We start from the raw sequence: 15647 nt of genomic DNA, 5'->3' as shown, positions 1-15647 counted from the left end.
ATGTAGTGTGTTTATATGGGTATGGTTGGATGTAAAACAGGGAAATATCAACGAACTGATCACCACATGATGCACGGGAAGCACTGTTTATTAACACTGTAACTGAAATGTACGCAAGACTCGTATATGTATTGTGTTTATGTGGGTATGGGTGGGTGTAGAACAGTGAAATATTAACAAACTGATCACCACACGATGCACGGGAAGCGGCAAAGTAATATAACACTGTAACTGAAATGTACGCAAGACTCGTATATGTATCGTGTTTATGTGGGTATGGGTGGGTGTAGAACAGTGAAATATTAACAAACTGATCATTCCTTGCACAATGGACATGGTGCATTGGGCGCAACAAACTTATGTGAAACTGTAATCGGAATGTACCCACGACACATATATGTAGCTTGTTTCTGTGGGGATGGATGTGATGCAGAGTTATAAAGTGATTGTAGGGGTCAGAATCTCGAACTATTCTATTAGATGTCACCGCGTTTCTGTGATGGCATGCATGTGCTATAATGCTCCCTCTCGTTGATATTTTTCAGGGGTTTGCTTTGGTATTTTTCGCTCTCTCAATGTTTCTCCTAGTTCCCAAATCTTTACTGTTTGTGCAGGATTGACTGATGATCCCTAGAGCTTTAAAAACATGAACACGTGCCAAATCAACAGAAACGTTTTTAAAATAATTTCATTCATTTTAATATAATTAATGCCACATGCCAAGGCAACATGAAAAACTTAAAAAGAAGTCGAAATAAAGCAAATAGAATTGTATGATGTGCTTTTCCCTGTTGCACCATCTGACGTTAAACAGTAAATATGAGTGTATCGGTCTCACAACGAAGGCAATGATTTGTCATTGACGCATATTGTTTGTACAAGGACATTTAATTTCAGCTTGGTGCGGAAGGGGTTTGTCCTATACAGCAATATGTTCTGAAAGGGATCAACGAATGTCGTTACCAATGAATTAAACTTGGTTCGTTTGATACAAAACTATTCAGTCGAGATTCTAAAGTACTCCGACAACAATTACTTTGTAATCCTACCAGAATATTGCTCTTAATTCTATGCGGGATTGAAAAGTTCAACTAAATTAAAATTGCCAAATGGGTTCTCTACTGTGAAATTATACATCTTCGCTACGGTCAACGAAACCAGATCAAATTCCCAACTTTTTAAGGCGAAAAAGAACCGTTAGAATAAAGATCGATTCAAGGAAATTTGGTAAGGAAGTTTCCAAGAGCTTTCCTTTCCCCCACTTCGTCAAACAATCCCATTTGATGGGATGAAATTGATTTGGTTGCGGTCTTGAGTGAAGGGATGCTGAGGTTGAGGATGGGGAAATGAAGATGTTCTGGGAAGTGTCTGCGGTTCTAACATGGCATGGACTCGCTTACTCGTCACCAGCTCCATGCTGGTGCTATCCTGTATGCCCATCAGAATCGCTGTCATTTTCCCATGTATTGTTAAAGATAGCAGAACAAGGAACTAATATCTACACATTCACTGTGTTCATTGGTATTGAATAGTTCAGTTTGTATTGCGGAAAAAGTGGGTTAGGGTTGTCTCATGTCCTTGCGTCTTTGGGTAGATTAATATACATAAGCAGATGCATTTAGTAAAAGCGTGAGGCATACATGGATGCTTGTCATTCCTTTTAATGTGCTATTATTCAATTCATATTCTAAACAACGCCTGACAAATCATCGCTATCGAATATCCGCCAAGACATTTTCTAACAAAGGCCAAACAGTAATGACAATTTTAAGAATGGATCGCCGAATATCAGTACTGACACAAGATGTGCACAAAAAGGGAATTATTGAGCATGTCCTGAATGACCGGTTTTCATAACATTAAGGATGAACATAACAGTCGGATTGAATAGGAAAACGCTATTATCCAAGACAAATTTTAAATAATATATCAGGTGTCTTTAACTTTGTATAATAACACAATCTGTTGAACATTATGAATGCCATCTTCAGTTCAGAATCACAAGCATGATGCCCAAAATGTATTCACCAAAGGGTGATTCGTCAAGCAAATGAAATCGCATTATTTTTCATGTAGAGAACATAAAGTACATGTAAAATATCACAATAAAACAGAATATAAAATTCAACTTGATTATAAAAAACACAATATAAAACTTGGTTATTGTCTTGTTTTTGTATATCCCAGAAAAAAAATTAATTCACCTCTTTTCTTTTGTTTCTTCTTTTTCTTTCTTTCTATTTTGTTATGCATACAGTCTTTTTCTATATGTACCTTAAATATAACCATCTGATAATTGTTTTTTTATTGCGGCTTTTCGAATTATCCAGATTTTACATCAATGACGTTTATTCATCATCAACGTAGATATAAAATATAATATAAGAACTACTGAAAGAAAACATCTAAGATTATTACCTGACACATATATTCTCCAAAGACGTGAGTGTGACTTACTTTCTTTTCTACCTCTGCCCATTCTGTAGTTCCGTTTGTTCCACGTGACGTTTGGCTGCGGGACTCCTGTCACGTTGCATATTAGTTCCGCTACCTCCCCTTCGCGCAACCGGATATTGTCAGATGACAGGCGGCTTATGATAGCGGGTGGCACTGTTCAAAGATACGTCGAAGGGACAACTGATTCAGAATTCAAATGGTTTTTCAACGAGTATAATACATGTATTGATTTATATATAAATTTATATTATCACACATCTATAATATGCAAAGTATAGGATAAAGCGTTTGGTCTTAACTCATGTTACATCAAAACTATGCAGTGTGAGTGAGTATGCTTTTACGTCGCTTTTAGAAATACTGAATACTCTAACGGTTGATCACCAGAAATGGACTTTACATACTGTAATCATGTAGGTAATCGAACCCGGGGTTTCTGCGTGAAAAGTGAACGCGTGAACCACAAGGCCAGGGACGATAACTTTCATTGTTACGACGGAAGGGTAATATTTGACCTCAATGACAACATTGTGTAGTCCCATTACTTGATAAAGCCAAAGTGTGTGTGAGTGCGTGCGTGTGTGCTTGTGTGTGTGTGTGTGCGCGCGCGTGTGTGTCCAACCCGGACGCAACTGTTTCGAATATATTGATGTATTGACACCTGTCGCTGAGTGAGAGAGGTTGGTGTAATACTGCAGTAGTATATTTTAATGGCGTGTCAGATAAATGTCCAAGCCTAAATTGCCGCAAGTCGTAGACATATAACTTCTGTGAAATCCTTTGATACCTTTAATACGGTATGACATACTAAGGAGAAATCTGTGATTCGAACTCATCATTATCAATTCTGGCATGACTATGATCAAACTCAACATACACTGCGGCGACTCCGACAACATGGCCACCGTCGCCCCGTCCCCCTCCCGTCCCCAAAGAACCCTGCCTCGAGATGCGATCAGTGTCCTGAAACCTTTTGACAGCGTAACCCTCCGTGTTCCTACCGCGTGAGTGTCTTTCATGTTAGTTCTGACAGAATCTACACTAAAATGCAACCATTAGTTGAACGAGTGATGCACTATTCTGATCAGCCGATGTATCGATCATCGGTGTTGACCCACGTGGTCTGTAGAAAACGAAATGCTATCTATGGCAACCTCAGTGATACTTTACATAATACACTTCCTCTTGCAATGGACTGCCAACCACAAAGAGTCACCGAGAGCCGATAGCGCGGGAAATCAGTTAATGGTAACATATCCTAAAAAATTCTCTTTAGCAACATTCACATGTCAAGTTTTTCATTTAAAATGTTTTTGCAAATAATCTCAACATTATGCATCTGTTGTTTGATCGGGAGTAGCGATATGAAATTCGATCATCACTATCGTACAACACTCGTACAAATCTCAAGTTAAGAACGTAATAAAGCTTTTAGTCGAATCAGGATTGATAAAACAAAACAGAAGGGTTTATCATGGGCTGCTCTTTCTAAACTTTAAGTTACCCACTTCTTTTTCGTAACAAAAACCAGTATAGAACGTTTAGATGGTGAAATATCATGGTTCATTTTTTCGAAACCTTTGTTTGTTTGTTTGTTGTTTAACGCCGCACTCAGCAATATATGACTATATGACGGCGGTCTGTAAATACTCGAATCTGGGTCTAGTCATGAGCATCGAGCCATGATCCACGATCAACCAAGTCAGCGAGCCTGACCACCCGTTTCATTCTGATATAGGATTAGTTTTGAAAGAAACCCGTGAAGACCCGATGTAGAATAGATCTTCAGCAACCCATGCTTGGCGACGATGCTTGTCGTAAGAGGGGATAAACGGGATTGGGTGGTCAGGCTCGCTGACTTGGTTGATGCATGTCATTGTATACCAACTGCGTGGATCGATGCTCATGGTGTCAATCACTGGATTGTCTGATCCAGACTCGGTTATTTACAGACCGCCGTCATATAGCTGGAATATTGCTGAGTGCGGCGTTAAGCAACAAACAAAACGAAAAAATTTTTCTTTTCACCAAGATGTCGTCTACGTGCGGACTTTCCTACATTAAGCTGACAGTCATGGTATGTCTGAAATATTGTTTTCACTTGTCACTCAAAATAATATTGTTTGTAATGTAAGACATTGTCGTTCAACCAATAGAGGGGACATGGATCACCTAAACATGCTACATGTAACTGTGATATAACTGAAATACTGTTCAAATCGGAGTTACACCTCCCTCACTCACTCACCCACTCACCCCCTCACTCACTCACTCACTCACTCACTCACTCACCAAGGACAGAGAGTTTAACTGCCTTCTCCTGCTCAGGAACGGTGTTGATTTCACACTTGTAGACGCCGCTGTCGTTGTAACGGACGTCGTTGATATGTAGATTCCATTCCTTCACATATGGCCGCTCGATCGTGATGCGCTGGTCATCTATCATACGCCGGTCCGAGTGGCTGATCAGCTGTTTTCGTGGGCTCACCCAGATGACCTGGTACCGGAATGTGTTAGCTATTACATAGCAGACTTAACCCACAACAAATGGGTTAGTTCTGTCAAGCTAGTTTTTTAACCGCCATATGTGTCTGAATGAAATACAGCTCTGCACCAATTCAAGCATAAATGACACAGAAGGTATCTCCTGTCTCGCCCATAAGGTCAAGGTAAAATTGTAAAATCGATGTCTTGTGTGACAATAAATACATGCAAATTTGTATTCCGTAAAATATAATCATGGATTTAGTGTCATCAAGGGTTTCTTTGAGGCCTTTCATACTCTTAATACACATGCAGTTTTCTCTCTCTAGCCGTCAATAAGCTCTACTTAAACGCAGCAAGCCCTTTCCACAAGAAGCCTCTGCGAAAAGCACAGTCCGTTGTAGGATTCCGACTACATTATAAGCATGTGTTTATGAAACACTATCGAATAGTGGTATCAGGTGGTTACTGATGCGTCACATTTGGAAATATTCTCCACATGTCTACCGTAAAACGGTTTGAAAGCTTCACTAAGGCCTTAAATGGCAGACCCTGATCAAATAACTTGTGAGCAAGAGTCGCATTACGCTCTTTGAAATCTTCGTAGAAAGAGCATGCTGGATTGTTGACACCAAATGTAGACACCAAAGGCTGGATATTGCTCGACATAACTTAAAAGGGAAAGTTGACTGTTGGACAGATGAAGTTATCTCTCTTGTCGTACAGTCGTGTGGATATTTTTTTTCCACTCTGAATCTATACGCACAGATCAAAATATGAAAAAGATGAGTTAGTTTCACTGGTCTCTTTGATTTCCAAATCTAGAATTTATCTTATTGGCCAAATGCCCGTGTTTGATTTTACCAATCCGAGCAGAAAATGCGATTCATATGCATAAGGAAACAAATAAGCAAAGAGTGAGTTAGTATGGTTTAAGCAATATTCCAGCAATATCACGGCGAGGGACACCGGAAATGGGAATGGGCTTCACACATAGTACCCATGTGGGGAATCGAACCCGGGCCTTCTGCGTGACGAGCGAACGCTTTAACCACTAGGCTACCCCACCGCCCAGATAAGCAAAGAGGGGAGCACGTTTGGTGCCCATGGGAATTCCTGCTTCTAGACCAAAATGTTCTATCCCAAACTTTCACATACACATTTCAAATCACACAATAATATTTAATTAAAGTAACATATTTTCGTATTTACCATACTATCATTGATTAGAAATTTCCAGGGAAATGAGGACTGACATGTTCAAGGGTTGACCGATGAACAGTACAGTAGTTTCACGAGTTCCCAGCCACTTTCATGTCATTCTCTTTCAACACAGTGACTGCAGTGTCCACTTGAGTGTTCCCCTTACCGTATTGTCTCCGATATATTCCACTGTGCATGGTAGGATAGCTTTGTCCCCAGCCTTCACGGTCACATGTTCCGGTGTTGTGTTGAACTTTGGCGCTAAATCAGCCAAGGCTAAAAACATAATGAAACAGAACATTTAAACCGAGGTCATCTATTTTTCGAAATCCAAATGAAGTTTAGTGGTGTTTTCATTCAAATGTCACAATGTTGTTTTCTTGTTGTTGTTGTTGTTGCTGTTTACTGTATGATAAAGAATATGAGGCGGAGATATATTTCAGTTGTTATATTGCATAAATGTATACATCACAAAGTTCAGATTGATATCAACTATCATTAAATACCATATGTAATTATTATTTCTATAAATGCATTTGAATTCTTTTTCAAACAATCTGCCAACTTAAACTAAAATCTTATTTGATTAAGATATACCATATATTCGGTGTGTCTGAGTGCCCCCAGCAACAACAGCTACCACCATATTGTGGATCAGGTGATCCTGCGGTACATCAACCGTCTGTGTAATGCCGCAGCAGGATTAACACAATCGCTATAATTAAAGTATGCAGGCAAATCTAGCCAGTATTTCGAAAACAAGATCGACCCAAAGCGATAAACTCTCAACAGTGATGCCTTCTTTGCAGTATAGCTTGACAGTTCCAGCATAGCTTCCACCTCACGCAGGCCACCAAGGATCAACAATTGTGTTTCAGCTGGTGGTATCAGCGTAACAAAATACCCATTAGCATTGACTCCCTTCCCCATGCCATCAGACAAGCACAAATTCCCAATAGCCACGTCCGAATCTCAAGGCGCGGCTGACGCCCAGGGCATTCAAAGCCACAGAAAACCCAGTTGCAGTCATAATAACCTGTAAATGGTACTTAAAAGAAAGCGCTACAATATATGACGTCCAACTCGTTGAGGTGCATCGCCTCTGGCCAGAAATATGTTCCTAAATAGATTAGTGGTTTGGGGTTCTCGGCACACGCCACCTTGACATAGAAGCAGGCAACGAAACCTGATGTGTAATCAGCAAAGGTCGTGCTGAGTCCCCAAGGTGATGCTGAAATGACGGGCTCTGTGCCATTGAAACTGTTAATATGTTCAGACTGAGGGCGGGGGAAGATTGCGCTAAGTAAGTACACACGTAGGTGGCGAACGTTCTGGCTCAATTAAATTTAAACCAGTTGGGTGATGAAAAAGAATGAAATGATGGAATTTGTCACATATTTAAAAGGGCATTCTTGACGGAAGCTGCAACAGCTAACATCAACTTTATGTTTCGTATTAGGTTTACAGACATGTATTTTTTAGTTACGTTGTAGAATTGATCCACCACACATCTTCATAAAGAATGTTCGTGTAAGCATACTTGTCACCGGTGGCCAAGAGTGATAGGTTACGTCTGTTTTCTTCAGTTTCTTTTGTTATAACGCGTGCTGTGTCAACAAACCTATTAGCTCTGAACTAACGATTTAAAATGAAGTAAAAAACTAACAAGGAGAAGGAGAAATGATACCTGCGACAGCCTAACTGAATCTGAAAGTCCTCCCAAGATACATGTGACCATCCTTATTGAAGTTGATGGTACACCCGAGATACCTGTGACCACTCCTTATTGAATCTGATAGTCCTCCCAAGATACATGTGACCATCCTCATTGAAGTTGATGGTGCACGCATGATGTGTGTGACCTGTCTCACTTAAACTGATGTCCCTAACTTAAGCTGATGGTATACACACGAATACGTGTGGCATCGATTATTGAAATGTAGATCCTTTATATGTGCGTGTATTACTATAACAACTATTCAGTCTCTATGTATTCTTATTGCATCTACGTGTATTGCTTCAAATAATCATACAACTACTACTACTACTACTACTAGTAGTAGTAGTAGTAGTAGTAGTAGTAGTAGTAGTAGTCTTGGGGCAAGGGTGGTCGAATCGTCTAAGGCACTGCAATTCGCTGTGCAGGGATGCGGACCCTGGGCACGCCAAAACCCATGATCGTGGGTTCGACTCCCAGTTCTCGCCGATTATATTTTTAGGTCTGTAAGCACCAGGCACGTGACTGATGGTTCACTAAAGCGGTAAACGTATGAGAACTCCATGACTTCGGGCTTTCCTCCCAAAATTAGCTGACATGTCGTGATATATATTTGGAGTTCTGTAAAAGCGGCTTCCAATCTATCTCACTTACAATATCTAGACGTCTATTACAAGTACTAATTACAGCAAATACTGCTAGTAGACATATATGTATTTATGTTAGATGTGCTGCAACTTCTAGAGATACTACACTGTTACTGGTGGGCAGATAATAAACCAGAAATACATCCACCACCACCCATCCATCCGTCTTGAAGGAGATCTTGATTTACCATAACACGTGTCGTCACAACTTACCAGGAACCCTCGGATATATTTTTATGCAAATTGTGTGAATGACGGGTGCTACTGGTAGGGCAGGACATGTTTATACCTTCGCGAACACCAGGTGTCATGACTGACTTTCAGTGATCCATACATATCATTTTCACCGCTACTTTGCCTTTTACGCCCTATGGAATCTGTTTCGTCGGATAATCGAGACTGTTTTGTGTCTGGCGTTGACGTTTCAGATTTATCACAGTGTAAGCCACATCTATGCTGTTATTCCTGTGTCAAGACTTCTGGCAAACGCACATTAGGAGATAAACAGATTCTGTGATCTTTTCCTATGCGTGGTATTTGGGAATACACCGACACCGTCAAATTACGGTTAGATTTCAATTTGAAGAGACTCCAAGCGTGAAATTATAAATGGAAAGAGATGGAAAGAGTTTTGTCTGTGTAATGTACAATATCGATTGAAAACCAAAGCAAAGTTGTCGGTTGTCATCTATAAATAGAATTTAGTTATAAATTAATTAATGAAAAAACAAAGTTGCCTACACTGCAGAAAAACGCGATGTGTGGTCGTAATTAATTGAACATAAAGCTGGAAAGAAAAAGAAGAGTTAATCAAATTTGGAAGATTGCACAACACGATTGTGATACAACTGTGTTGGTAGGATACGAGATCTAGTAGAAAGATAATGTTTTTCTGGACCTCTCTCCGACGTAATTGGGCCCCGACGTGTGTTCAACTAAGGCAATGCTATCTCCCGTAACCACAGATTTTGTGCAATTCACGTGACCCTTGCGACAAAGAAGTTTTAATTTGTGCTTTGCAAGAAGCAAAACGTTCAAAGAAATATTTTTCCAGCATTGTGTTTATATTTTCTAATTATTTTCTTGTCGCGTGAATTCTCGTTGATCACGTTTCTTTGTCTCTTTCGAATGAAAACCTCGAAAAATTCAAACACATACATCAAAAAAATATTTTTAAAAAAATATTCATTTCTGAGCAGTGTCATTTCAAGGAATCGGGGCTTCAACTCAACCAACGGGTTTTTTTTGTAAATGGAGAGTTTCAACATTTCCCTTGAATGTTCAAGGGAATCCTGACTCTACAAAACAGAGCGACAAAAACGTTCAGACTTCAACGACAAGACTTCAGAGAACCATTCCTCTGCATACCGAGATAGATATATTGTTATTATTTCTAAGGTGCAAGGACAATAGGGACAAGAAATGCCCTTAAATGTATAATTTCAGTTTTCTTTTCGTGTATCTCTTTCCATTACACGCTTCATTGGAATCAGAATCATTTGTTCAAACCATTGACGGTTAAATTATATAGCTCCCAAGGGCAATCATCATACATTGAGAACAATCTTCACAACGAATCCATTCTACTGTATTCTGATTATTTCAACGATACAATCGACACTGTTGCACACCATGACAAATGATTCTGTTCTATTCCTGGTGAGCACGTATCGTCCCTACACAAGGATTTTACTAATTCAATAAACAAACTCTCCGTCCCCTCGGCACTGCACGATATGGAAACCAAGTCCGCCCAGGCTCGTAATAAATCAAGACTAGCACATATCGCATGTTGCTGGAAAGGCGACTGTTCGCGACGCCAGCTCGATAATAGACTGTGAATATAGCCATTTGGTCTTGTATCAACTATTAGGATGCGTAACAAGTCACGAGTTGGCACTAACCGATCACCGTTAAAGCGTTTCGACATGGAATTCATGATAAAGAAAATGGAAAATTGACGTAATTGTGTCGCTTTATACAAGTTCGAAAGAGACTAAAGTAAAATGGTGGGTACACGAATGTTCTCTAGTTAATATTCAATTTTTCCTGAAATATAATGCAGTTTGTCGTTCGATTTTAGATAACGGAAACATGTTGTTAAACAAAATGCAATCTTACCAATGTCCCGTTCCTTCATTGTTAGTGTCCTTTTAAATCTCATGTGATTATGGGGATAATATTTCGATCTACATGTAAAGTCTATGATCGAATGTCTTGAGAACGTCTTGGGACATAGACATTGTGTTCTATATTATATCAGCCATAATGTGCAAATATAAGTGCATTTGCGTCATTCAGCGACATTTCTTTATTAATGGAGGTGAGGACCATTTATCAGTTGAAGTAATCATTTAAAACATAACTTTCCACGTCGATGTAAATGATTTTTAATGCCGTTTTATCTAACAATAATTTCCACAGATGAAACTCTTTCACATTTCAATTATTTTCATATTTTTGTATGAATGCGAGAACAGTATAATATGATGAAATATTTCGGCGGAGAAGATTTCAATTGATCACTCGTGACCCAAGACTGCTAATATAGTTGCGGACATTACCATGACGACAAGAGTTCCTGGAACTGTTTGTACTGGGTGTAACCTTGTAACCAGGACATGAAAGGGTAACGTTTCTCATCGAATGAAATTAACTCCTGTTTTTACCAAAGTAGTGAATGACTGTTACTTAATAAGACTCCTAAACACTGCCTCCTTCTCCCTTGATTACTAAATCCAGTAACTGGATATTCACTACCAGCGCCATTGTAACTACTTTAAGGGCCTCTCCAACAAAAAGAACACCGTCAATTCCAATCGGCCAATCAACGTTAAACGAGGAGTTTCTTTTACTCGACGTTCATGAATCTAAGTTGAAAATCGTAAACTAGTTTTTGTTGTTTCCGCTAAGTGAACAGCTATTAGACTTGCCAAACTAAATCAATTGGAGTCTTCGGCTGTAGTCGTATGCTAACAACATTGATAGCTATCACTAGAGATCTACAAGGATTATCGACAAAAGTCAAAAACACACAGCACAACGGAATTAGACGGAGGAGATTATAATTTCATGACAGGTCTTTTCTCCGCTTCGACGCCGGTCTTTGAAATAGTCGTCAGGAAAGCATGATGTAAAGTGTACATCAGTTCGGTATAACGCACATCAGCCCTTGTGCTCGTTCGTTCGCGTGATGCGTCTTTGTTAAATGTCGGAGATATGCAACCTTGTGTAGTTTTCAGCCGCGTTGCGTGTACGATAATCATAAATATTCCCACAACAACGTGGTGTAGCCAATTTTTAAACGACAGTAGACTATTTGGAATGTTCCGTGTTGACAGAGACGAACCGACATGCATTATATTAGGACTTTCGTGATGTTTAACCGTCTTTAGAAAAAACAGAACAGAGTTTGCAAAACTGCCATAAGTCATTTGCAAATGAAATTCAGTTTGCTTCTAGATTGCTTATAATATTATAGCTTTTTATAGCTTTTTGCCATTTCCAAATTCCAGCGATAATCTATATGCAAATAATATTCATGTCTTAGCCTCTTTTTCAATGTGAAGAAGGTGACGAATTCATTACACCACGAAGCTCGTTTCAAACAACTGTACATACCTGCGCCAGAATACACAGTGATATGAATAGCTGTGCCTCTTGTGTACATTTCAGTTATGTTTGGTTTCAAAGAGACCGCCTCCGTGGTCTAGTGGTAGGGCGTCCGCCCGGAGAGCGGAAGGCCCGGGGTTCGATCCCCGACCGCGTCATACCAAAAGACGTTAATAGATGGTACTTGTTGTTACCCTGTCTGGCGCACGGCATTAATGGGCTAAAACAAGGACTGGTCGGCTCGGAGTCAGTATACTGTGTCTGAGTGGGGTATTCATGTTAAACTGCGGCATGGTATCTCAGTGAGCTAGCACTATAAATCGGCATCAGTCCGGACTAGTACAAGCATCCACACACACACGTACATGAACGTCGCTATATAAATGCAATAATCTTTGACGCGACGTTAAACCCCATTGCACCTCACCTCAAAGAGAATGGAGTCGGTTTGTTCCCTGCATCTGAAGACACTGAACTGTTCCAGTCTGTATCTGTGAGATCAAATACTGTAACATTATCTTCATTATCTCGAGGACCATAGCCCCATGATCCAGGAAGGACCCACATCCACACTTTGGTCGAATGTCGACACCCATCTCGATATTTGATAATTCGATAGATAGTCTAGTTTTACCCCTTATGCGGTACAACAGTTATACGTGATGTTTTGTTACGTTCGGTTATAGGTAAGTGCGTGAATGAGTTTGGTTTAACGCCGTATTTAACAGTATTGCAGTTATATCACCGCGTGTCAGCTTAATGTGGGAGGAAAGCCCGAAGTGATGCAGGTCACAGATGTTTACCACCTCGGTGGAACCCACGAGCACGGGTATGGTGCTGACAAACCTAGAAACAAAATCAGGGCGAACCGGGATTCGAACCCACAATCATAGGTCTGGCGTGTGCAGGGGACGCAACTCTGCACAGGGAATCGCGGTGCCTTAGACTACTGGGCCACCCGTGCCTCCCCCTATATAAAGATTATACTATCTAACGGTGTTATCTTCATAATAAGCCAGGATATTTTGATAGTGATTCATAATCACAGGCTCATGATATTGTCATACATCTACTTTTATGTATATATACCCAGATTCTCCATCAGTTGTTACTTCGTCAAGTACTTAGTTAGGGCTCTAATAGCGTAACAAGGACACAGACTGGTCATAAGACATAAGTCTTACTGTAAATAGAGCCTTTATTTAACGGACACTGGTGGACATCCACCAAGAGTGTGACCTGGGGGCCCAGTCGACTATCAGTGTGACCGTGTCTGCTGTATATACAAGTACGAGCATAAATGTTCATACATGATCAGTAAGTGACGTCTTATTGGACAACAATGCAACTAATAATATACAAATTTATTGACTTTAACTTTGATTGACAGCTATGCTTATTTAATCTTAAAGCGCTAAGACTGGACATGCATGACAGATGGCACGCCTTGGCACGCCACGTTTATCAGCAGGTATTAATGATAAGTGAAGGGCAGGTCAACCTGTGACGATTGATCCGTTCCTAGTTATTTTGTTGTGTGACGTCAGTGCGCCAAATGCGCAAGGCGACAACGGTTTCCTTAACCCTTAACTTTCTATTTCTTTATGCTTATACATATAACTTGATGTCATTTTGTATAATTATGTACATAAAAGCGGCTGTATGACAATGACGGCTGTATGATGGTCGACTCTGCTTTTGGCTGAGATTTCTTGTGGACATGGGTGAGGTGAGGTGAAATTGGGTTTAACGTCGCGTTCAAAATTATTGCACTTATATAGCGACGTGCATGCACGTGTGTGTGTGAGTGTGTGGCTGCATGTACTAGTCCGGACTGACGATTTATAGTGCTAGCTCAGTGAGATACCATGCCGCAGTTTATCATGAATACCCCACTCAGACACAGTATACTGACTCCGAGCAGACCAGTCCTTGTTTTAGCCCCTTAATGCCGAGCGCCAGACAGGGTAACAACAAGTACAACCTTTTAATGTCTTTTTGTTTGACGCGGCCGGGGATCGAACCACGGACCTTCCGCTCTCAGCTGGGGTTTTCTCTCATTTATATACATTTCTATCGAATTAGTTTGTGTCAAGTTACTTACTTTAACACAGTTACCGTCACTATTTGATTATCAACTGTTCCAGTGTGAATACAGGTACACAAAACCAGGACTGCTTCATACGTTTGTCACTAAGGGAAATGGGATTTACGCCGTGTTAGCGATATCCCAGCCACTTCAGAACGGCGGACACCGATAATGGGCGAAACCCTTTGGGGAACCATGTTGGGAATCGAACCCACCGCCCCTCGTAGGTAAGCAGGTAAGTCAACATTTGGGAATCCAGTTGACATTCCAGAGATGCTTATCATGTGAAATATACACATTGTCAACCATACAGCCCTGTTTCATGTCACAGAATATAATTCTGATAAAAAGCGACAAAACGCTTTTCATAATCATAAGACAACTCTGTTAAAAGGACGGCCCACTGTACGATTCAGACTACATTTGTGTTTATTAATCACTATCCAATAAGTCACCCAACATTGATCTAAAATGGTTTTCAGTCCTATCCCCACATGAATAGTTCACGTCTTATGTCCAACGATATTTTCCTGAACGAAGTAAGTCTCAATGTCTTAAAAAGAACGACCACAGGGACCCACGTATAATAAAAGATACATACTGAACTCGTTTCACTGCATGCACGTTGTCAAAGAACCCCATCTATAAAGAAGACATGTCCAAACATAAAAATGTTCCAAAGATTAAGCAATGATGATACCCGACTAAACAATCCTTTGATGGCTTTTCTTGAAATGTACAAATTTCGATAACCAACAAACCCCGCCTTGGTTCCTTCTGGTGTTAAACCCGACAACATACCACTCGGATTTAAGTCTACCCCATGTAATGTTGCACCATCTTCAAACCTCGCAAACAAACTCATACATCTTTGATTCATCAATAAATCGCATCAGCGCCGTCCTAATGACTCCTCCTTTGCAGTCCACATCCTTCTCACATTTGTGTTCTTTGCTAATATTGACCGGTCTCAATGAAAAACTCAAACCAGGCGCGCTCGCAAATTAACGACAGAGCAAGGCTCAATTCTCGGTTTTTCTCGCTGCCCCGTTGATCCCCGAGACTAGGAGAGGTGGAAACCCGCAATTAGACAGAGTACACACTTGATTAGCGAAGGCTAGCTCGATATCCAAGGGTTGTTAGGGCAGGAAGCTACCGAGAATACATCAATACTTTGACTCTTACTTTTTGCTACATGGTATTGATATGTGAGAGGAACATGATCATTGTACAAACACACCGTGTTTTTGTTTCCGTAGCTGTCATTGGTGATAAATCTCTATCTGTTTACTATCACGTTAAGATAATTAGATTAATTCTGTACCATCGATAGATCTGTGTCTCTTATCTAATTATCTAGAATATGGAGAAACTCTGGGCACAGTATGCATGTCATTACCGGCTTGAGGTTTAGGGAATCTTATTCACCGGAACGAGT

At 40.3% G+C, this 15647-nt stretch overlaps 1 protein-coding gene across 1 annotated transcript in view; it reads right to left on the bottom strand.

Annotated features, from left to right (window-relative positions):
* LOC139471654 (lachesin-like) overlaps nucleotides 1-15647 on the bottom strand; it is a 99860-nt gene that overhangs the window by 12689 nt on the left and 71524 nt on the right. Inside the window, exons 2-4 of the mRNA XM_071254083.1 lie at nucleotides 6311-6420; nucleotides 4750-4954; nucleotides 2458-2610 (exon numbers count right to left, since the gene is read on the bottom strand). Coding sequence (XP_071110184.1) covers nucleotides 2458-2610; nucleotides 4750-4954; nucleotides 6311-6420 — 468 coding nt within the window. The remainder of the gene's footprint in view (nucleotides 1-2457; nucleotides 2611-4749; nucleotides 4955-6310; nucleotides 6421-15647) is intronic.

This window comes from Haliotis cracherodii, unplaced genomic scaffold (genome assembly GCF_022045235.1).
Source record: "Haliotis cracherodii isolate W230 unplaced genomic scaffold, xgHalCrac1.p SCAF_1, whole genome shotgun sequence".
NCBI lineage: Eukaryota > Metazoa > Mollusca > Gastropoda > Lepetellida > Haliotidae > Haliotis > Haliotis cracherodii.
The sequence above is the reverse complement of the archived record's forward strand: the minus strand, read 5'-3'. Positions and strand labels throughout refer to the sequence as shown.